This window comes from Trachymyrmex cornetzi, unplaced genomic scaffold (genome assembly GCF_001594075.2).
Source record: "Trachymyrmex cornetzi isolate Tcor2-1 unplaced genomic scaffold, Tcor1.1 scaffold223, whole genome shotgun sequence".
NCBI lineage: Eukaryota > Metazoa > Arthropoda > Insecta > Hymenoptera > Formicidae > Trachymyrmex > Trachymyrmex cornetzi.
The window spans coordinates 495,553-520,360 of record NW_017296881.1 but is presented as its reverse complement, the minus strand read 5'-3'; the positions used below and the strand labels follow the sequence as shown (position 1 = coordinate 520,360).

The window sequence follows — 24,808 nt, the reverse complement described above, 5'->3', positions numbered from 1 at the left end:
CTCTCTCTGAGAGAGAGAGAGAGAGAGAGAGAGAGAGAGAGAGAGAGAGGAGGGGGAGGCAGAGAGAGAGAGAATAGCCATTGTTGGAATCGCTTCGAAATTGCAGGATTCACGTTCAATGAATTCCTCGATCATTTGCTAAACGCCTCGCGAAATTGGACGGACGATTCGACGAATCTGGGAGTGACAATTTTCTTGTGTGTCACTCTATGCCACGTGTGTACATTGTTCCACCGTGCATATACGACTACCACAATTAAGATAACAGTGCTGACAAAGGGGTTGCACTTTGGAAACTACCTGCCAAAGAGCGATAATTTCTGTGCTTCCACGTATTCTAAGAGTCATTACGGTTTAACTTTGGTAGGCAAACTACAGTGATAAATTCTTTTGCGATCATCTATTAAAAGTGAATGATCCTCTATTAAATATGAACTGAATATGATAATCGTCTATTAAATATGAACTGTGTAAATTTCATTAAACTTAGCAGTAAATTTAATAATACTCTTTCATTACAAATATTATTAATTGTATTATTCAAATTATATAATTAATTTAACTCTCAGTTATTAATCAAGTTGTTATCAAATAATCAAGTTGTTATCAAGTTTCGATAGTATTAATTAATCATAACTGCTGAAATGTATCAGAATGAAATGTTGAAATGTAACTGCTGAATGATATCAACTAGCTGTTAATTAATCAAAACTGTCACTAAGACTGGAAGCCAAATAAACCGGCGTAAAGTATGTTCCGTCGTCTCGAGTTGCATCGCCAATCATGACAGTTTACCCCTGATGCAACTCGGAACAAATGCACTACTCGGTGCATCCGTATTTTACGTCACGTGAGGCGTACCGCACCGCAAGTACTACACTCCTGTCTTCTGTCTCCCTCAGGTCTACTGAAATAAATGCAGGACGATGAGAAGGAGACGTGCATATCGCCTCGCGTGGATCAGACGCGTCCCTCGAGCTGCGACTAACTCAATTCCCAGTCTACGTGCATACTCTGTGTCGCCCTACATCCGCAGACAGTAAAAACGATCCGATTAAGGAAACGATCAGTTATATGCAAGAGTGGGCGGCCGTTTAATTAAGTCTATGTCGGCATTTAGATTAAGGGAGGGGGAGGGTCAGCGGATTGTAAAAGAGGGCGGATTCGTGAAAGAGGATGCCTTCCGGGGTGTACGTACAAACGACACTACCCAACACGTGTGTAACGTCCGTTCTGAAATCCATTACGAGATAGCAGAATGCAGCCCACAGTCCGCGATGAAGATACCGATATTTACGGGTCTAACAAACTCACTACTGATTATATTCGCCGTATATTCGCCGTTACGTCGGCGTGAGGATTACCATCCGGTGGAGTTGGAGGCTTCTTTTAAAGCCCCAATCCTCCACTCGTTCAATAATGGAATCGCTTTTAGTGCACTATAGATGAGTCTCCAAATTGTATAATGGTAAATTATTTCTATTCAAAGAGAATGAAATTCAAAGAAAAAATAGAAAAGAGAATGCTTCCTTTTATCTCAAGTGATTCAATCTCAAGTGGTTCATCATTATGCATATTGCAATTTATATTGCGCGAAAGATGCATCTATTGATAGGAACTTAATGATATTGCCGATCTAATAGAAAAAATGAAAAATAAATTTTTCGGCACTTCCTTATTTGATGTCCAGGAATTTATATAGACGAACCTTTGTTTACGTCGAGATGTAATTAAATTTATGAAAAGCGACAGTCAACGTTGGCCGTAAAATGGAACCTTCAAAGAGCGCGATAGAGCGTGCAAACAGGACAAATTGTACAGAAGTACGAATGTTTCAATACCCCGGTAGTACCGGTCTTTAATGCCGGCTTCGTTACGTGCAGATTGCCTGTGACACATTTTTCCTCTTTCACCCGCCGTTCCCTTTGCCACCCCTGTTAACTCTCGGTTTTTCTCGTCATCGACATTCTAGACCGAGGTTGCAACTTTTCATTGGCGAAAAATGTACCGCCTAATGGCGAGCGTGGTTATTTCGGAGCAAGAACTCTAATGTCGTTAGTGCGACGAACAAATACGCACTTAACGAGCGTGTGTGACTGGCTCGTTATGCCAATTTTAATATCCTCAGCGGCTATTGCGAAGCGTTTCTTTGCCGATGGCAATTTCTTGTAATCTTGTAATTTCGTGTAATTCAATAATTACGCTTCTGCTAGGAGAGATGAGATCTTTTTGCAGCTAATTTATCCGCAACGTGTAAATGTTTTCGCTATAGTTTAAATTTTCAAGCAAACCCAATGAAATTTTTAGCACGAAAGTCTCGCTAGACAAAACGATGTAAATATTCCATTTTTAATCAGATTTATACGACGGAAACGATATTATTCGAGTTTTAATAAGATTTATACAATAAACTGCGGATGCAGTGCATAGGGCGGTATAAACTTGAACTTACAAAGATAAATTAAGTAATCTTACGAGAAAATGGAGGATAGCCGGTAAAGGGAGCGGCGGAATGCAATTCTAGTTCCAGAATTTCTGACAAGCCGATATTTCAACTATTCGGAAGGTTAGTATCTGCAGACCATTACTTTTCCACTGCCGGCCGTAGTTGTAAGATACCCTCAATAAAGACGAGACCATTATCTCCAAGACTCTTACATTCTATTTACCGCGGTTGCTGTTATCGTCGACTACAGGCTGCGAATTATCATTAGTAGCCTCGCTACTAATTGACTTTTTTACACGTTATTTTGCGAATCCTTTAATTTAGCTGTTGCATTTAGATGCCGAAGAATAAGAGTCATCGTCAAATTCGATATCTTGTAAGAGGAAAGTACGAGTATTTTATACACACTAAACATATTCGTAAAATATTACTTATAAAGATTAAAAGTTGTCTCCCTTTGATTTGCTTCTAAATCCTTTTTGAAATATGAATTTAATTAACGTACATATGTGTGGAGCAGTAATTCGCGTTGAAAGATTGTACGACTTGCCAAGAATTCTAACGAATACGTATGAAACTTTGTCGGAAAACAGTCGGATTTCAGAGAGAGAGTTAGAAATATCTCTGTAAAATTTACGATTCATAAAAGGACGACGAGCGACTAAGCGGTTTGTGTGCATTTAGCTCCTCTGTGGCTGGACGATCGCGAATTTTCGAGTATCATTTATGAATCAGGATGAATCATAGCCGGCCCATTTTTATTTGAGTTACCCTACGATGATCTTTTCGTCAGGTTTCTCGTGTTGTAATATTAGAAATGAACTTGAATTACGATACGTGTTAAGCGCGTAATCTCTCGCCGAATGTTCTAATAAATAAAGTGTCTCGTTGCGACGTCGAATAGCACTAAGGATGTTTATAAGTAGTTGAATTAAACACCGAGATAATCGCGCGTATCTTCGTATTGCAGATGACTTCGCAGAAGAAACCATTCGATTATTAACACCAAGATACGATGTGGTTTTAATGAGATTAGATCTCATGCGGTTGCTACACATATATCGCGACGTATATACATGCCGATCGCGTGACGCTGGATTGAATCACTTGCACGGTCGGTCCATTCAGATAATTAATAGCAAAATATGTTAGTAGCCGTTCCCTGATAATTACAAAAATAAAATGTTGCAAGCGATAAATTTATCAGATAAAGCCTCTTACGCTTTCGGCGAATAACTCGAGAATATTTGCGATGACTCATATTAACTGCGGAATCGTCACGATAGCTAAGTTCAATTGCGCCAATTGCCGTGCCTATCTCTCGATCGATCTCGGGCGGTTTCACTTTTTTGCTATCCCACCGTTCCGACGATAATTATCAAGGATCACTTTGTTCCGAATTGAGGCAAAACGGGTACAATAAAACGAGGTCTAGGCCGTAAGAAGTGGATTATATTTCCGTCATGGAACCGGGACGATTTTCTCAGCAGTAATTAAGCTTCGGTGGATAATCGAGGAATTAATTAATCTCGTAGTTCGAACGATTCGATCGCGAAAATTCGTTTTTTTTCTTCAAATATTCCGATCGATTAATAGCTTTTAGATTTATGTGACGACAAAGTACAATTTCACTCAAGTAAAAGTTATCGTTATGTTTACTACTTCCGATGATCATTTTTTAATCGGTTTTAATTTTTTGGAAGATATATCAAAATCATATCTCAAGGAAAGTAAATTTATCTTATAAAAAATATCTTGTAGTAAACATCAAAAATTGATTTCATGAATAGTTGGTCGATAAAAAACTTTGTTCAAGGTATAAACGATTTTATTGAAGTACTAAAAAATTTAGTTATAGATACAGATATGAAAATAATTTTATTGAATTATCAAAATAATTATGTACGACGTTCAAACTAGAATGTTAGTGTTCTATATAATTATTTTAATGATTCAACAAAATTATTTTTACATCTGTATCTGACTAAATTTTTAGTTACTTCAGCAAAACCGTTTTTTCTGTGTGTACATTTTTTAGTCGATAAAGCAAACTGAAGCAAGATTTTCACGTGTAAAAGTCACGAGCTCAACATTAATGTTTCCGTACGTACATATACATTTTTTTCTGTTAATAAAAAAACTATTCCAAAAAGAGTTACAGTTCGTGGTCGTTTCCGTTTTAACGCATGCCAGTGACATGTGCACTATTCGAGTTTATGGTCACATAGGACATGGGCGAAATTTATCGAGAAATATTTCGTTTCTAACGAGACGGAGGGAAGAAGCGAGTCTTCAGTTCACGTCACATGTGGTCGCGAGATATCGCGTCTATCATTTATTACATGTGATCCTCTTATGCTCGTGCATCGCCGTTAAGACGTTTTTGGATGTTTTGTCATTTATCAAGTCAGCGATCGTAAATATTGAACGAATCCCGGAATATGCACGGCATACTAAAATCTGGTAAGAGTTATCTCCAGGAAGAATAATCTCGAAAAATGCATGGAAGCATAATGCAACGGATGCGATCGAGTGAAAAATGTTCGGTTCTCGGCAAACCGACCGTGTCCTTCCTAAAAATTTTTCTAAGATCGACATATATTTGTCATCATACGAGCGATATATCTCTCCACGAGTGTTAATTATCGTAAAATAAACCTGTTGGACTAAATGATATAGATTCCTTTATAATTCTAAAAAATTGACTTTGGTAAATTATGTTTAAAAAATATTTTTAATATATTAAATATTGAAATAATAAACTAAATGCTTTATTAACTCTTAAATGCCACACTACGAGAACATCGGTATACCCACTCATTTCAATTATTTATAACTTTCGTAAAAGTATCAGGAAAAGAAAGCCGAATATATCATATTGAAAAGGCAAGAGTTAAAATAAAATATTTCAGATTTACACTGAAAAATACAGTTTTTCTTATTTACTAGCATTCCTGTTTAACGTTCTTGTTTGTTAATCCGTGCATGTAACAATTGTATTGTAATATTATAAATTGTCAAACATGGAAATCAAACGTTCATATCATCGGTGAAATGTTCTCTGAATAATTCACGTTGGCATTTATTTGTCGCAAATTGGCGTCATTGCATAATCTATCACATTGCATTAATGTTACAAGTGATGCGTGACGTTACGTCATAATATTAATCTCGACAGTAAATGATTACGTTATTATATCGTATAAATTAAGAAGTCTGTCTTCTCTGGCGTGTAAATTGGCGGAAAATCAAGGAAAATTACCAGTCTCTGAGGTGAAAGTGAGATATCATTTCTTCTCGCTAAGGGAACTGTTAAGCAGCCGTTGATCGTCGACTCGCAGTTCTTTGCGCCTCGTGTTTCCGTTGTCGTTCTTTCTCCTTCAGAAACGTTTCCCTTATAACGTAATAAAGAACAAAGATCTGCACATGGCCGGATATCGTCGTAATTTCATTCGATCGATACGTCGTCAAGTGGAACAGGAGAACGTTATTAAAGCTCCAAGGGCTTTTCCGTATAAGCGGTGCGAATTGTACAGAGGAAAATATATGATATGGATTAAGTTTGAATAAACACGATATTATCGTGCTATTGGACATATAAAGTACTCTTGTTTTTATTCTTGTATTCGATTAAATCTCGTAAAAAAACATTATAAAAGCAAAAATTCGATACTTGTGTAATGATATTTCAGTATTATATTTGATAATAGAAATATAACTGCCTGGAACAAATGTCGTGCGTACATGAACTATACAATTTATACTATTCGCGATTATTGCTGCTCGCTGACATATTTTAATTTATTCAGGTTTTAATTTATTCTTATGAACGAATATTGTATGAAGTGTACCATTTTCTCTCAATCGTCTTAATTATAAATTAGATCTTGCTTAACCCTTACCATCTACAATTTGGTACCTCATTCATATCAAGGGTCACTTCAAATCTTTTCGTATTTTCATCTCTTCAAAATAATTAAAAAAATCTCTAAAAATTCACCAACATACTTTCAACTTTCTAGAATAAATATTGTCTCTTTATTTTGGAAAATAATAAAATGTAATATAATTTATAATTACCGAAAGACTCCAAGAAACTTGCACGAACAGGAATCACTCGGTCACTAGTTACTCATATTATAGTACGGTAAGGATTAAAAAGAAGTCGTCATGATTGCGCTCTTTGCAGTATAGCAAATAAAAATGGCAATAAAGAGAATAAAGAAGCGGTATTTCGGTGAAATATAACGGCGATGCGGGGATGAGACATTAAATCGTGATAACGCGATCGCCATCAGGTCAACTATAAATTATCTAAGAGGGTTGGGAGAACATGCGGTTAAATCTGGAAGCCCGTCCGCCGATCGGAAATCCGGTTGAGTGTTCCATTGACCTGCTCTCGGTAGTGCTACACTGTTAACACACGTTTCCCGTTATCGCGCCTCGTGATTAATGACGCGCTTTATTAAACCTCATCGTAAGGTGGAGACGAGAAAGAGTTAAAAGTCCGCGGTTCTCTATTGGCAACGACGAACTTTCGTACGCTTGACGTTCTCAAATTATAATAATGTAAGAGAATTATGGAGATGAATTGATAATGGAGGAAAGAGCGAATTTAGTTGGATAATACTTGACACACAACCTCGATAATTCATATCGATACTTCTGCAAAGTCGATTAATTGTAGAAATCTCATCTCGAAAAAGAATCAGAATTTTTTAATAATATTGTTGAATCTTTCTTATGAAAAATCAACTTCACAAATTTATCGTTGTTACATAAATCCATCATATTTTGTCGAAAATTTTGTCATTGATTGATTGTCATTTGTCAGAATGTCACTTCATGGATAAAAGAACATCCGGTGATTCTTCAAGATCTTTTGAGAAAGAAGTTCACTTTGGCTCTCTTTTCCAGCAGTTATCAATTAGCTTTTATTTCGTGGTGCAACACTTCGTTCAGCGGAAGCGTACTGATAATGCGGAGGAAATCGGGAAATAACCAAGCGAAGGATTAAATAGGAAAACCAACCGAACATTCGCTGCAAATGCGAGCGGTTGGGTGCACGGTGCGGTGTCGCTCTTCCTGGCCAAGCTGGCTGTATATTAACTAGCGCTGTATATTAACTAGCGCAGTGGCGGATCGCAAATCGGAATGCGTTCGGCGAAGCGTATTTATCACGCCATGTTTCCAACGTTCATTACCGATTCCTCGGACGAGGAAATCCACGGCACGCGATCGCGCGGAATAATGATCGACGACAATTTCTAGGGACGAGGTGTTCCGCGTGCACACAAACGGCGCCGCACACACTTGCCGACTCAACGTTAATGCGAGACGAGAGGGCATTAAACTGCGATAACGCGATCGCCATCAGTCCGGCAATGAATTACTCGACGAGTGGGAGGGTAACAGGAAGGCGGTCGTACCTGGAAACCCGGATGTCCGCAGCTATTCCGACGGCATGCTACTCAGGATCGAGCTTTGTGCCGACGGCTCTCGTGAAGAAGGAACCGAAATCCCCTGTTTCTCAGTTTGCATAAATCAGACGGGACATGCAAGTATGATTTGCGAAACTTTTTTAAGATTCTAAAGATACATTTTAATTGTGATTAAAAAAGTGCAAGCTCAGGCAATGAAAAGCGGAAAGTATTATATCTGATTGAAAAGATTGCTAAGTTCGTGCGATCAAAGTTTAGATTAGAGAGAATTTGATTTATAGCACACAATCTTTCTTCCAATTTTTATATCTTTTTATAACGATTTATATCCTTTTTATGTGACAGCGTTTAATAAAGTTTACGTCATTCTTTTCATATATATGTTAATTTTCATACTTTATCTTTAAACAATTTGTCATTTATTTAAGTTTATACATAATATTGTATACAATAATACCGATTACGCTTTCCTATCCAAATCGATTATTTTTTCAATGACCGCTTGGCTGATTTCTCTATTTAATATGTTATCACACAAATTTTCACACATCTCTTAACTTTTTAATAATTTCGGTTTAAAATGCATAGAATTGCTAATGCCGATTGCATTAATGCGTCTCTCTCTCGTCGTTTGCTTAATCTTTGTGGCCGGCCCTGGTGCTACCCTAGTATAACAACAACCTGTCGGGAATTACCCGATAGCCGGTTCAGTGCGGTTGACTCGGCGCATACCAACCCCGTCGAGTCGAAGAACCAAAATTTCTCTACCGTGTAGCGCATCCGGCGAGGGTCGTCGTATTAGCTAGGCAATCGGTTGGCGAAATTATTCATCCTGCGGCATGTTACGGGCTGGCCACGTAATATAGCACGTATATGCCATGACACGCCACGCGACGTACCTCCGAGTTGGCGGCGGATTTCCTGACGAATTGCGATCCCCGCCTGCACGCGCAGAACGAAGCAAGGGTCGTCGATCGGAAATTACCTTCGTGCCGGGGATGGAGCCGGGTCTGGATGAGATTGAGAATTAAATCTCGATATTTTTCTATTGTTCATCGGAATTGGTGGATTATGACAAAGGATGATCGATAAACACGAAAGAAGTTGAAAATCTCAATCTCTTCGTCTAAATTTTTTTATCCTAGTGAGTGTACCATCTTTTTTGTAAAATATAGAAAATCTTGAATTACAACATGATACCTGCCATTTTAGTTTTCTTTTGTAACCACATCGAAAAATAATTAGCTTTTCATATGCAAATACTTATGTTTGTGGATTACTGCGTAATATGCGGTGATTTACACACAAAGCTGCTTTTAAGGATTTAACGCGCGGTTGGAAATAAAAAAAAATTACTTTTTTACCGTAAATCTTTCTGTCTGTGGATAAACGAAGGCGAGAGACGAGCACCGTTTAGCCATTCTTCGGAAAACGAGTCGTTTTTCTTTTTACTCGTTCATTAGCATTCAACGCGTTACGAATTTTCTTTGTTTTTACCGGGGGAATTATTAGACCAATTAGGGGCGTACAATGTGCGGAAGTTGCAAGAACGAACCGTAAAGTTCTACCTTCCTTTTTGAGTGTATTGCGATCGAACAGGCCGAAAGTTTCCATTGCGGCCTTTTGCTCGAAAGTGTTCTCCTAGGATTTCAATTTCCAGGATCATTACCTTCGAACAGCGAATAGGAATTACAGCTTTTGCATATAGAAGCTGCGGATAAAATTCCGCAGAGATTCTATGGCGATATTTTACACGCGCCATTTCTTTGCAATTCTCTAATGACACACAATTATGAATTTATTATGCCAATTATATCTGAAAGAAATCTTATGTGTATAATATAACAAATCTTTTATATTTTAGCTTTCCTTGTAGAATCAATATTCCTATCTCTCAAAGCGGTTTATGTTTCGTATTTAAAAACATATAATAAAATGTAATAAAAATAAAATAATGAATCAAAACTAAATATTAAAAGAGAAAGTTTGAAACGAAGTTTATTTATTTAAAAATTATTATTAATCTTTATTAATTAACATAAAATTATTATAAATATTTTTAAACAATTTTATATGTGTGCATTATCATAATAACGAGGATGAGTTATAATACATATTGGAATATTACATGCCAATAACCCCTTTTCCACTCTACTTTCCCTTTCATTTTCCACCTCATTTCTCAATTTCCCAGCGTAAGGGAAATCAATTGCAAATGTAACGATCGCACGCATCTCCCTCGGAAATAAACCGTTGTAATATTTTAGTGAATTTGAGCGAGCTGTAAAATAAATTTCAGCACGAAGAAAATAGAATCAGCGCGGACCAATCCTATTTAGACTTTGAAACTTTTCAATGCCCGCCGAATAATCCGTGATTGTAAAATACTATTTGAATCTTTTCGTAGTCAACGGAGATAATATTTTCAGGGAAAAATATACGTATGCGGAAATGACCTCTGTGTTATAAAATTATTCATATAAAATAAAAAATTTTAAGTTGCTATATTTCAAAAACAAAAAATCGTATTAAAATAAAATAAAATACATTTTAAAACTAGTAATAAAACTAATAAGAAAAATATTTTCACATAGTATTAACTAAATTTATATAAAAAATTTGCTGTCAATTTTGCAACGTCATAAAAACCTTCAAAATCATCGTTTTCTACTTCTTTGATTCCATTTTTCTCAAAATCTGTGGATGATAAAACCTTTTATCTTCTTTCAGTAGCTAAACGTATATAAGAATATTATTCTTTTGTTCCATTTAAGTTTATTCAAAACAGAAATCTTGTTCCTCGGTGTAATAAATAAGATAAATACATATGTATAAACCATAAAAAGTAAATTACTTCCCCTGTATATAGAAATAAGAAGAAAGATAAAAGAAAAAGTAGAGTGAAACCGGGTTATAGGGGTATGATATGTATTATAATTTATTCTCGCCATAATACACACATATCACAACGTGTTGTTTAAAAATAATTATTAAATAAAAAAAGTCTTGTTTCAGATGTTGTTTTTTAATATTTATTTTTGTATTTTATATCTTAAATTTGTTATCTTATTTTTATCATATTTTATATATTGTATGTGTTTTCAAAGAAACATATGGAAGGTAGTTCGTTTTGGGAGGCAGAAATATTGTTCATACAATGATTATGTACTTTACAATGTTTCTCTAATTATACATTAGCATACATCAAATACTTTTTAAAAAATATATATACAACAAGATATATAATACAGTATACAAGTAATAATTTAATATCTAAAAATAATTTTAGACCGATAAATATTAATAGTTCCTGGTTATATTTTCTTTCAATAAACGATCACGGTCGCGCACATTGTTCCGAATTAAGAAAGACATCTAGCGTGCCGAAAATACCGTCCAGCATCCCACGGCCTTCGCATTAGGGTCAGTTGGTCATCAGTGCAACATTGTGTCAGGAGTACCGAAATTAACTCACTGTGATACTGGCGGCATCGACCTTGTAATCCGTGTAGAGAATCCGAATTCCGCGCCGAAACCGTGAAACAATATATAGTTAACCATTTCCTCCTCCTACCCTTCGATAACATCCCAGCAGTCCGCGGCCATACAAATGGGTCAATAGGTGAGACGCATGGAACGTACGTCGAAGTGACCCAGATCGGAGGAATAAGGCGAGAGTGGTCGTGCAATGGCCGCACGATCAATAGCGCACAATCTTGACTTAGAAAACCTACAATGTCAGCAAGAGAAGGCGGTACCAAACTGGGCGAGAGAGATCGTTTGTGGATTGAATGGTGTTCGGAATAAACAATCAGTCTCTCTTTTTCGCGAGACGCGCAAATTCGAAGTGATAGCGGCACGGTTGAAAACTATACTTGCTCGATGATACTCGATTTTGACATATTTCGTGGAAATCGTAATTTTCGATTACCAATTTCTCCTGTATATGATATCCAGTAGTTTTGAGATTAATTTTATTGGCAGGTCGGAGCAAACCAGAGTCGATCCTATCCCTCTTAGCTCTTGGATTATGAGGATGGAATCTAGCAGTTGAGAAATTAGATACGTATTTTCAGACGGCTCGTAACCTTCGTCGTTATCATCGATCCACGTCAAGATTTACTACCAATTTTCTCGGCGATGGTTCTGTATCTATGACAGTCTTCATTCATTTCAATTACACCCATCTGATCAAAGCCAAAGTTTACTCATCAATCAACGAAAATAACACGCAAAGGAGAGTGGACTCATAAAAGAAGTGTTTAATTTTAAAATATTAAAATGTTTTATTTTTAAACATTTTCAATAAACAAAACACTATATGTTTGCATTTAAAACACTAAAATACCAATAAGAATACTTTATTTAAAAAAATATTAATCACATACACATATGTGATTTGAATTACATAATTTGGGTATTCCGTGCAGGTATCAGGATGCGGATAGCTTGTCAAGATTTGAATCGCTCGGTCGTCTCGAGTTTCAAGCCAACGTTCTGTCATAGACATTCGTATTCGAATTAGGAGGAGAATCCTGAATCAAGTCCCCAACCATTACGTGAACGGAATATTTCTCACCCGAGTGCACAATTCTGTTATAGCACAATGACGAACATAAACAATCCATATCGCAGAAACATGAGAACTGCGCAACAAGGATCGCAATGTCTCGACTGTTTATTGATTTGACAAGTTTACTTTACTCTTCGTAGCGTTGTTAACCCGAAAAGCAAATGGATGGATCGAACGCTCGTGTATAACTAGCATCGTATAATGCTAGATAGTTGTTTATTAGTTTCGCAAGTTCAGCCATGTTCGCCTAAGTAATGGTTAACGCGGTGAGGTTTGCGTATATAACATAGTTAAATATTCTCATCCTCCGTGCAAGATATACGCGATGAAAGATAAGTGGTGCTTTAAAACGTGCATTTTCTATATTTATTACGTACATATTTCGCCCGCGAGATAAAAATGTTTCATTAAGCGTCGTTCTTCGGCTAATAGACCAGGTGGGATTTAGGTAATAGAGTAGCCGAGGCACTTCGGGGTTTAATTTAAAACGGCATACCTCCGACCGCGCTTTTAATTATCGCGCATCGATTTTTAACACTCTCACCGACACGCTGCGCGCATTTGGGTAATATATTACCGGTAACCCCGTAATTTCGAAGCCGGTTGGATCCCGTCGCAAATACCAGTCCGCACAAAGCGCACGCTGCCGTAGTTGTTCACAAAGGGCCGCGTATATATTCTGGGTCAGGGTCTCTCAAACTGGGTTGATTCGCTGCCACCGTATATGTCCGGAACGTGCGAAAGCGCCCGACGATTCCGGTAAGGTCATACCATCAACTTGCGACTCACGAGATCCTCCGAGCTCTTCAGTTGATCCCAAATTCTCTCGTAAAGTCGTAGTAACAGGGCCGTTAAGCGCTCGCGTAAACTCAAACCGTGGAATTATCGATGGTACGGAATTATCGCCGCATTGCAGGAATAGTCTGCCCTTCTCTATGCATTTCGGAAAAATCGCTCAATGGAAATAGCAATATCAATCGTTTATCAAACGATAAACAGCGAAGTGTCCTTGATGAAATGAAATCTTTAGCAGAGTAAACACGGAAAGGACAATTTTACTGAAAAATATATATCTATTAAAAATTTAACTAGATGCAGATCTGAAAATAATTTTGTTTTGAACCATCAAAATAATTATGTAGAACCCTGAAATTCATTGTTACAATAATAAAATTTTTTGCAGCATTGCTTATTACGCTCGAGTTTTCAACATATTTATTTTAATATAGTTTTTAACAAAATAATTTTCAAATTTGTACCTAGCTAAATTTTTAGATACTTGAACAAAATTATTCTTCCCGTGTAGCGAACGAGATATAACGCGTAACGCGAATTATGATGATGAAATATGACGCGATAAATAATTTTCGCAAGCATAGTAGAGTACAGCTTCGGTCTTGAGAACCGCTGTCCTAGAATATACACGCAAGCGTTATGCGTGGGTGGAAGGGTAATAACTACGCCACGAAACTTGCCCGTCAGGCGCAATGAACAACGCTGTGTTGTTAAATCGTGCCATTAACGTCCTAAGGACGCGTGTCATCGTGTCACCGAAGTATATTCAATGGGATGAATGGAATTTTTTTCTCGTTGTCGAAAGCTGGAACGGTTTGCTCGAATTTGCGTCATGATATTTTCACGTTTTCATTTCAGTCTCTTCAGTTTAGATTGTTCCTGCATGAAATACTAAATATGAATTTTTTTCTCGTCCATTTGGCAATTGGCACAATATTGATATGTATAAACAAGTTATCTAAAAAATAGCACATAAAAATGATATTTATTGTTAAATTTGCATGTTAAAAATGATTCATGAAAATAATAATTGCTGTTAATTGATATACCAAAGCAAATGTAAAATAAAAAGCATTTTTCAAATATTTTAAGTAAATTGTGAATAAAAAAGGGTTATTTTTATTGATTTATTAAAAAGCAACTCGAAGAGCTTGCCTCCTGAATTACCGCGGCAACAACGGTACGGATACGGAAAGTAACACGCAAAAATAATTCCGCCCATTCGTCAGCGGCGTTGCTTGGTGAACAGCTCCTTCCAAATGCATGAGATTGAAATTGAAAATATGTAGATTTCACGCGCGCTACGATATAGACACATTCGTGTAAAGCGTGCGAATGGCAAAGTGTTCGCGTGACTAGCTATCGATCAAATCGCTCGAAAATTGACGCCGAAAGTAAATGACGCATTATCCATTCCAAGGTTCTCTCTCTCTCTCTCTCTAACTATGAAAGAGAGTGCTTTCAAACATGAACAACTGGCTCAGAAGCCATTTCGACATATGTTATATGTAAAATTATGTAGATTTGTCTGAATTTGACAGGATTCTTAGAGTCTGGTGCAATCACGAGAATTCTAATTAATGTAATCGTGTAAACGTTTTGCCTGAATTATGGGCGAGTTGAAGCAACAAAATTTTTCGTTGGTTCGTCGACAAGTCAAGGAAAATTATAATTAATCGCAGCCGTATTATAATCGTGTTATACATTGACGATGGAAAATTATTATTTATTCCTTCACGCGCGACGAGTGATAATTTATGAGGAATGATTAATTGATTTAATCATATATATATCAACGAGCCGAGTTATTTCGTTAAAAAACTATAAGTTACGAAACGCTATCGTGTTATTAAGTTCGTGGAACTCGTAAAAATGTCGTAATAATCAAACATGTGTACTTTACATCATATAATCTGTTATGCAAAGCTTGTGCAAGATTAATTTCTTAACAACTTGAGAATGTTAGTACACTAGGTTCATGTTTGTATAATCAGCTGTTTTTTTTTTGGTATAAATTGAAGAGTATAGTTAATATACGCAAATTAAGTAAAAAATTTCAATACGTTTATATTTATACGTTTACATTATTTGGAGATTATGACTGAAAACCAAGGATTAAATTAATGGAAAAACCTGAATGAAAACTGAGACTTATATATGAAATCGACTAGCCTTGTCTGCTAATCGACCATTTGCATGGCTAGCGCGATTTTCATTCATCTGTCATCTCTTCGAGCCATTCATCTTTATCAGCTGCTCGTTACTGCACATGGCAAGGCTGCTCGTATTTATCACGGTAGCGAAGAAGGGCTCTCGACCTTCGGAAAATTTGTAACAGTTTCTCGCGCACGTGGGAATACAGGTAGTCTATCCCCAATAAAATAAGATTCGCGAAAGCAAAATAAAGAAGTTTTTACTCATGTATAATCCATCCTCCCTAATATATCTCTCGAAATCCTGTTACGTCAGCCTCGTGTAAGCGCGATCGCATTTTCACACGTATCTATCCTCCCTCAGGTTTCCCTCGAACGAATCGTTCTTCCATGCGAACGAATATCTCACACGATTGGACGACGTTAAGTATTCGCGGTGAATATCGCTTGCTAACAATAAGCTGATTATGCGCAAGTGAATATTAATTGCGCGTTAATTATGTGTCGGATAATGGATGCTTTTTCACAGGGAAAAGGCACTCACGTTTTAATCCACGTCGTATAGAACGTGGAAAAAAGATCTGTATCTAGTACGAGAATGTCGTCACACGATTTTTTTTTAATAATAAAAAGAGCTATACGAATAAGGCACGGTGAGTCACTTACCAAGTGTCACATTTGGAAACGGCTGGCCTGGTAACGACGGTGGATGCTCGTCCTCGGGCGAACGCTCGGACGCGTATCCCTGATCCTGTGGCTCGCCGCTCAGTTTGCTCAGCTTTAAATCGACGCACTTGCCGAGCTGCTGGCGATGTTTGAGCAGTTCACAATCGGGCTTATGCACCATCTTCATCAGCAACTCGTCGTTGACGTCGGTGGTGGCGTTCATTATGCACGGCTGTGAAGACGACGAGTTCGATTGCAGGCTCCTGCCGCTGTTGTTTCTAGCGTCCTGCTTGCGCTTCGGCAGCGTGCCGACTAGGTCGAGGTCCGAGTTTCGGTGGCATCTGTCCTCCGAGGACACGCCGCGACCTCCGTATCTTCTGCCAGAGTCGACTAGCACAGTGTCGGCGCTGCGATTTCTCTTGACCGAGTCGAAGTTACCGTGACGGGTTCGCACGAGGTCGAGGTCACTTTGTTGATACCTAGAATCAGGCCGGAATCGCTCGCGGTTAATCTTCCACCGGGGAAAGATTTGCGCGCTCGCGTTCGCCGGAAGCGGGACCCATTTCGTGCCGAGGGTCGACGGGAAAACTATTTCCTCGACTTTAAAATGTGGGAAGTTCATCGCGCGCGCGAAGGATATGTCAGGTTCGAAGTTAAAACTTTCGAGGATTCGCATTTGATATGAAAGTATGCGCGATCGATCGATCGATCGATCGATCGATCGATCGACGGAGATTGAATTGAAGTCTAAAGGGACATTCCCGGAATTCTCCAAATTGCCATGCCTCTGTCCGCGTCGATCCCCGACAGTCTCGCGATGAAATGTGCATGCGGAATCGCGTGCATAAGTGAAGAGCGATAAATTTCAGGAATTTATTAAGGATAATTAATTATTCTAAGAGGCTACATGTCAAACGTTCAATGTGCATCGTATTTCTCTGTAATATGAAATGAATAGTTATTACATTATTCTTGTTCTTGGTTATCACGTACCTCCAAGGATCGTTTTCATCCAAAGAGTCCTGCGATCGATGTTTAACGAGATCCAAAGTACCGGTCGGTCCGCTGTCCGAGAAGTGCACTCCTAACGAGCGTTTCTTGTGTGGTAACGTGCCGCCGAAATTTCCGCCAACATTTTCTGACGAGATGTTATTATTATCCCCTCGATCGTCATCCAGCGCATCTTTATCGTCCAAGTGGTTTGGTAGCGAACCGCAAAATTTATACCTGTGTAGGAAGAACAAATTGTTGGGTGATTAGATTCGGTCGATTATTTCAGAAATTCCACAAGTCAAATTTTGTTGAAATTGAGATATTAGGGAATTTAGAATCAATAAAGATAGATACAAAATTTCAATAAACAAAACGTTTATTGAAATTTTGTAAAAAATTCTCTTCCGGATTTTCTAGATATTTTTATTTAAAATTCTAAATAGTTTAGAGAATTTTTAATGTAATTTTGAAATAAATTGAAGTGCGCACAACGCAAACAAACTATATATATTGAAAATTAAGGGAAAACAAGGATTCTATGAAACAATATATATTTGTCATTTTTTACAATTGGAGCCGCGAAACTTATAGGATAGTATAGAAAAGGTTCACTGTGTACAAAATCAATGAAGGTAGATATCAGCTATTCTATTTTGCTGGGTATTGTCTTATATTATCATCTTGATTCTTTTTCATAAGAACTCGCGAAACATACATAGAATGTACATGAATATATACGAATGTGCTGTACTGATTGCTAATTGATTGTCAATATTTTACATTATCAGAAAAAATGCTTAAAGAAACAAATAATTAAAAAAATGATTAAAGAAAGAAATGTTTTCAGAAAGAGACAGAATTTATTTTTGAAAGTAAATTCCAAACTTTTTTGAGACCCGATAAAATTCTATAAAAATTCATATTTTCAGGATAAAAGAGAAATTCTCCGAAAATTTTTCAAGTTTCTTTAGGCAGTAAACATCATGAAAGAACATCTTCAGAAGTCTGTCATTATTTACGGAATTTCCCAATTAAAAAACCCTATCCTATATGTATAAAAATGCTCATTTATTTCAGAAACACCATAAGTTAATATTTTTTAAATTAGTTTTTTTTGAAATAAGTAAGATATATTTTTTTACTTAGAGTTTCTGAAATTTTATATATCGATTTATTTATTCAGATCCCAAACAGGTCACGAAACGATAATTAGCAAGAAATTACAAATATGCATGTATTAGCAAGATATTCTGTAGAATAAACTTCCTGTGGAAGTGATATTTCGTAATGTGTTTTACACGTTAGATCATTTACGTAATTCGTTTGTTTCTCCCATTATTACAAGTACAAAGGAAGATAAAGTGTCGGGAAGTTTGTATAAGAATATAGGAAGCACGCGTTTCGTGTAATAAGCTGCTGTCAGAAAGCGTCAAAATCTGTATAAGAAAAAATACTTTACGGTAATTTACATAATTCGCTGCTCACATCGTTTGTATGTTATTTCGTTGACGTAATAACGTACAAACGGGGGTGCGAACGATCGTTTTATGTATCTTTGCTCGTATATGTAATGCGCGAAATGTTCCTCGAATGTAAATTTGCGCGACGTGCGTGAGAGAACACACTCCTGCAGTTTAAACGCCATTGCTACGCCTGCAACGTCGACGCAAGCGAAGGTGAATAAAAATAAAATGAAATAAAAGCATTTAAAAGCGGTATATGAGGTTGGATGCGATGGAAAGAACTCCGCCGTGACAGCACGTTCGCGTGCTATGTGATATACGTGACACTCGAACAAGATGAAATCGAGCGCACCGGAATCGAAATAGCACCGTGGATGATAATCCTAAGACATCTCGATTTGCTCGCGAATTGTCGATAAAATAAGCTTTGCCGTGTATTTTCGATATAAATATCATACACAGCTTTTTATTCTATCATATTGAAAGCAATGACAAAGTTAAATTCAATTTGCTCTTAAGCGCTATACGATATACAATTCCGCTTTTCTTCTTTTATTTCTATATTAAAAAAGTCGATATTGCAGTACCAATATTTTCTTTCTTTTAGATCCTTTGACAAGAAGAAAATGCTTTTTGTAATAATAAAAGTTGTATGTGTGTGGCTCCACCTATTTTTCTCTGCTATTATGTTACGTCATTCTAAGACTTGGAAAACAAGTTAGGAAGCATAACATAATTGTCATAATGTCACAACATGTGACAACGTTTCGTATTTACTCGGCGATCGTGTTTGCATGCGTCTCATAAAACACCTTACGTGACAACGGACCGTACCGAGAACAGTATAGGAAACTTTACTAATAATTCGTACGTGACATCATCCACTGTAGTCCGCTTTCACACCCGGTGGATAGGCGAATGCCTGCCTGCGCAAACCTCCGTGGCATGTATAAGCGCACAAGCGCGCAGAACATCTGACCTTTCACCGGTCTTTCCACTTACTTCGACCTCTTGCGTTGCGGATATCCCGGTATAGAGCCTAAAAATTCTATCCGGTCATAGAGCAATGATACAAGTAACAGTCTTATAGTACAACTCCTGACAACCATAACCGTGACAAGAAACGCAATGTTAAAATAATATTAAAATTCAGAAAATCCCGTTATAAACTCGTGATATTGTATGACCTTTCACTACATTCTTTCGCCGTGATCCTCATTACACAGGATAACATTTTTTATTTTCTTATTTTGAACGTAGTAAAAACATAGAAATTTGTAAGAATATGTCTTCTTATAGGAAGTGAAATTACTGTTCTAACATTAAATAAACAAATACAAAAATAGAGCGTAATATTATGGTACAGTAAGTTGATATTATATAAAATATAATAGCAACTAGCCGCAAGATTTTCTTTTAATTAAAACATCTTTTTATATCCATGGAGAAAGAAATGGCTTTTTGCGGTAATGTAAGTAAAATGTGGTCTGAGATATTTCAAGGCTTAAGCAAACAAGTAACACAAACGGAGATACAATTCTGCTTATGCGTATTACTGGTATTGTCACTGCTGGGTCAGACAACAGCACTTACGCAAATGAGATCAGGAAGCGCAAGGCCGCCTTTTAATATTCTCTTCCCGAGACTGCTCTTTTAGTTCACGTATCCTTATTCCTTCCAGCACCGCGCCGCGTAAACGAGGGTTTAATGGAAGCCGCCCTGGTTCAGAGACTGGCCGACCTTAAAGGTACTTTAAATTATCTCGCGGCCGGCAACTTGTTACTACCGGAGGTGCTGCTGCTAACCCCATTGTAAGGTTGCTGTGAGAGAGAACCTTAGAGAACTATGCACCCAGGAGACACTAATGCAAGTGGATTCCCTGTTTTGCACGTCGCTGCAAGACGCAAGACTTCCGCATCAGTAAAGTTTCTCAGTTTTCTCCGTTTACTTTAAAAGCGCTACCATTTATACTTTAAACATCTTGATTAATTCAATTGTCGTCGGAGATGAAATTTAGCAAAGCTGCACGAATGTAGATGTTTTAAGCAAAGCTGTATAATCACAACTAAAAGTGTATGTAATAAAATATATTATTATTCATTAATTCTGTACAATTTATTTCACGCTCGAAATATACATACATTTATAAATTTGTATAAAAAAAATTAATTAATTAAAATGCAACAGTTTTTTGTTCATGTTGTTTCTTCAGCATAGTAAAATGTTAATAAAATATGTAAAAGCTTAATTGAGATACAGCACAGGTATTAAATCAAATATCACGAAATGTCGACCTTATATTATGAAAAATGGCTGAGAGTTTCAGAGGACTTATTAAAGTTATATTAACGAGGCGTCTGTCCTTGACGGATTCACTAATAGTTTTTAGATGGCATACCGCGCGATCAACCGGTTACAGCAAGATTATCATCAGTCGTGGTTTCATCTTACCCAGTTCATTATTATGACGAACATACAAGACACAAATAATTATTAATTTAATAACAGGACGCAATGTGCGCGGCTGGTTCATTTTCTGCCAATTTATCACCGTCATTTATCACCGTTATCAACGTCGAATATAATTCACCTTCGGATTAATGATCTCGGCCATTGTCGAACGCACGGTCAGCGGCTTACTCAATTTAGCTGGTTAGGTGAACAGGAGTAAAGGTATATTATTGACATACACAGCGTCATGTTTTCACGACAACCTTATTATTGCTTAATCGTCTTATGCAGCTTAGGATGTTGTGTATATCAGTACACAACACGGACAATTCCAGGATTTTAGGATTTCTCGAAATAAGGATTTTGCATGTTTTCTACCTTACAAATAGTCTCCTAGCGACATCTTGCCTGCTCTCTAGATTTAATTAACATGTGCTTGTGAATTAGAGAGCTTTATCACTTGGCAAGTAATCCTATTCGTGGCTAAATATAGCCATTCATGAATTATATGGAGATACTGCGTCGTAATCCTCGACGGAATAATTAAGAAGACGATCTTGCAAGAGAGAAACCTATTGATCGATTCACTATCAATCTTAGTCGATTTCGTTATGCTAATTTTTCGAAAATAATTCTTTTTATACGTATTTGCTTTATCCTTTATTAATGAGTATCCATTTAGCTTAAGTAATCTCTTGGGTATTCAGAAGCTATCATACAAATTAATACCATGAAACTGTCGATCAATGAGTTAGTTCTGTTAATAGCTACGAATGTCATGATAATCCCTTTTGATTGACAGTGATGATATTAATTTATCTGATAGCTTCTAAATATCCTCGCTCTGTTAAAAGACCAAACAACGTTCAATGCTACTTTTTTTCTCATTATTAACGATATTTTTCAAGACGGTTTTCAATTTCTCATTCAGTCAACTCAAAAAAACATTTATTTGTCGTTTACGATTCTTAAAAAGAAATGATAAAAAGAAAGGAAAAAAAAGGAAAGATTTTAAAGTAACGATTGAGATGTCAATTAAAAAAATTAAAATGAAATATTTGTGAGGAAATTTAGTAATTTCTTTATGAAAAGATGTGCGTGTTAAGTAAATCTTTTTTTCAACAGATACAAAGGGTTTGTGAGCAAAGAGTTAAAGGTGAAGAGAGTTAATGTCTTATCGTTCCGCGGGGATCGTGGGTAAAGAACAGTTCACACCGACGCGACAGTGAATGAGCTCCCTTCTTTATACAGTTGACAAGCATTACATGAATGCTCTGTGCACAAATGTTACTTAATACTTAAAAAAATGGAAAAAAAATTATTTCATTATTTTAATTAATTTTTCTTTGATAGTAAGTAAACAAAATAATTCCATTGAAAACAACGTTAATGCGTATAACATAGCATAAAAAGAATAGCATTATTTTAGATATCTATCATTCAAAAATATAATAATATAATTGTGCATTGAATTTAATTGTAATAAATTTAATACATGTATATATATCTATATATATATATATATGTAATCATACTTGAATTTAAACTATATATTTCCAATTCATGTAGCCTAATCATGTTTATAATCCACTGAGCCTGAATATGTTTATAATCCCTAGATAAATTTGTGTTCAGCAAACTATTAGCGTGATATAGTGTTTTAAAGATATCAGACGAGTAATCGATCGTGAATTAACCTTTCCCTCCGTAAGTTGCAACATAACTATCCCCTGTAGCGTTTCAATTGTTTTTCGTGCCGTTTAAAAATTAACAATGTCTACAAGACTAGGTTATAAAGATCTAATTTGTCGGGAGAAAAGCGTGTTTACATCCGCCTTTTTCTCATGTAATAATGTTTCACAATATTTAATTCCGTCTTCGTAGCAACGAAGTATCGTGCCAACTCTCTTCATGTTTATATAATTTTCCAATAACTTTAATTTTATACTTTTAATCAAATTGTAATCTAATTTTATGTATGTATACTTCTCTCTTTACATTTTTCTTAAAAAAACTTCAACAAAAAGAAATTACTATTTCAATCTTTATAAAAACAGTTACATAATTAAATGTTAACATCAGATGTTACAAATAGATCGTACAAAAATAGTTTAGCAAGAATAAGCAAAATGTTAAATTTCTTTTTTTTTTTAATATTTAATTAAAGATAAAAACTTTCAATTTAAATTAACACGTTGTTTATCCAGCGAATCTTGTACGTCTTATCGTATAGAATAGAATTTTCATTATTATAAACAAGTATATTTCAATGTTGAATGATAACATTAATTTTTTTACAAGCATTAATGACTGCGGCAACTGAAAGACGCTTGTCGCAACAGTGCAGAACGGTGCAACCGCGATGAGCACCATGACATCAGTCAATGTATTAAAATGAATGAAAGACTATTTTCAGTAATGGAAGAGATAATAATTATAAATGACTAACCTTTCTCTTTGCGCGCTGGAACAGGGCACTAGTATCTTCCCCATACTGTTGAGTTTTCCCTTAGGGTCGCACAAGTTTCCGGAAGATTGAGTGCGCCGGCCAGTAAGGCCCTTTCCATTATGTCTGCTCAGGTTCGAACCCATTATCGCTTCCTCGGTTGCCTGGATTTGGTTCGTTTGGTGATCGTCCTCGCAACGATTCACGGCATTTCCGGGCGTGTTCTCTTTATTCGGCCAGTCGAAGTACCTGTCGATCCCATCCTTGGCATTGACCTTGTAGGATATCGGCTGCGGCGGCGGGGGTGGCGCCGGTCGATTCCTTTTACCGCCGGAAACAACCGGTTGCAATTGAGGCCGGCAGCCGCGGCGACGATTGCTCGATTGCGGCGATTCGCCGTTTATGGACAATCTCTGCGCTTTCCAGCTCTCCTGACTGTTGCTGGTAGACGGCACCGTCACCACTTCCTCACCTGCAACCGTAAAATAATGTTGTTAAAGTGATACTGATCGTTAGCTAGTTAGTTTCGGGAGATTGAATTTTTCTCTTTTTGCCTGTTCACAGCGGCTTCTAGCAATATATATCACGAAATTGCATCCACGGCTTTGGCTGAAAGTTTGATTCTATTTTCAACCGTCATATGTGTGTGTTTGTATGAGGATGTTTTGAGCGAACGATGCGCTTTCGCAAAGATAATATCACATATCCCAACTCGCGTGCAACTTTTATGTATGTCGTAGGATGTGTCATACACGTTTATCAGAACATATTCGATCCGTAAAGCATTTGTGTATCCATAATTTATTTTACACTCTTAGTTCTTTCTTATAACGATTTTTGAATAAACTGATTTTGTAAATTGAAAGGTCGCACCAGCTTTTAACGCGAAGTGAAAATTTTTCACTGTATGCTAAAATAAAATTTCTATTCATGTTTGAATTTCAACCGAGTGATGTTTTACAGCGATAACGTCTCTCACAGAATATCTGCACATGTTTGCAATTCATACGGCTTTGCGCAGAATGGAGAGTTTGGTAGATATCTGGTGCCTGATTTGAACACTTAGTATATCATATAATTTAATAGAACATAATAACGCAAACTTTGCTTTAATTAAATATACTTAATTTCTCGTATTATGCAGAATCATATTTCAATAATAAACTTGTTAAAATTAAAATCCACTATCGTAAAAATATCGAAGCATTTATAGTTTTTATTAGAATAGAGGAAAGTTGCCGATACTGACATAGTTCTCCTAAAGTAACACCCCCTTATTTCTCAGAAACTAACTATTGCACTTTATTAATACTAATAAAATCATGATCTGTTTAGCTAATTAAAGAAGTACAAACTCATAATTCATATATTTGTGGCTTAT

The 24,808-nt window shown here is 36.6% G+C and overlaps 1 protein-coding gene across 1 annotated transcript in view; it reads right to left on the bottom strand.

Annotated features, from left to right (window-relative positions):
- The window catches only part of LOC108760295 (uncharacterized), a 116,462-nt gene that overhangs the window by 10,496 nt on the left and 81,158 nt on the right, over nucleotides 1-24,808 (bottom strand). The window contains exons 2-4 of the mRNA XM_018506155.1: nucleotides 23,431-23,899; nucleotides 17,068-17,301; nucleotides 16,075-16,553 (exon numbers count right to left, since the gene is read on the bottom strand). Coding sequence (XP_018361657.1) covers nucleotides 16,075-16,553; nucleotides 17,068-17,301; nucleotides 23,431-23,899 — 1,182 coding nt within the window. The remainder of the gene's footprint in view (nucleotides 1-16,074; nucleotides 16,554-17,067; nucleotides 17,302-23,430; nucleotides 23,900-24,808) is intronic.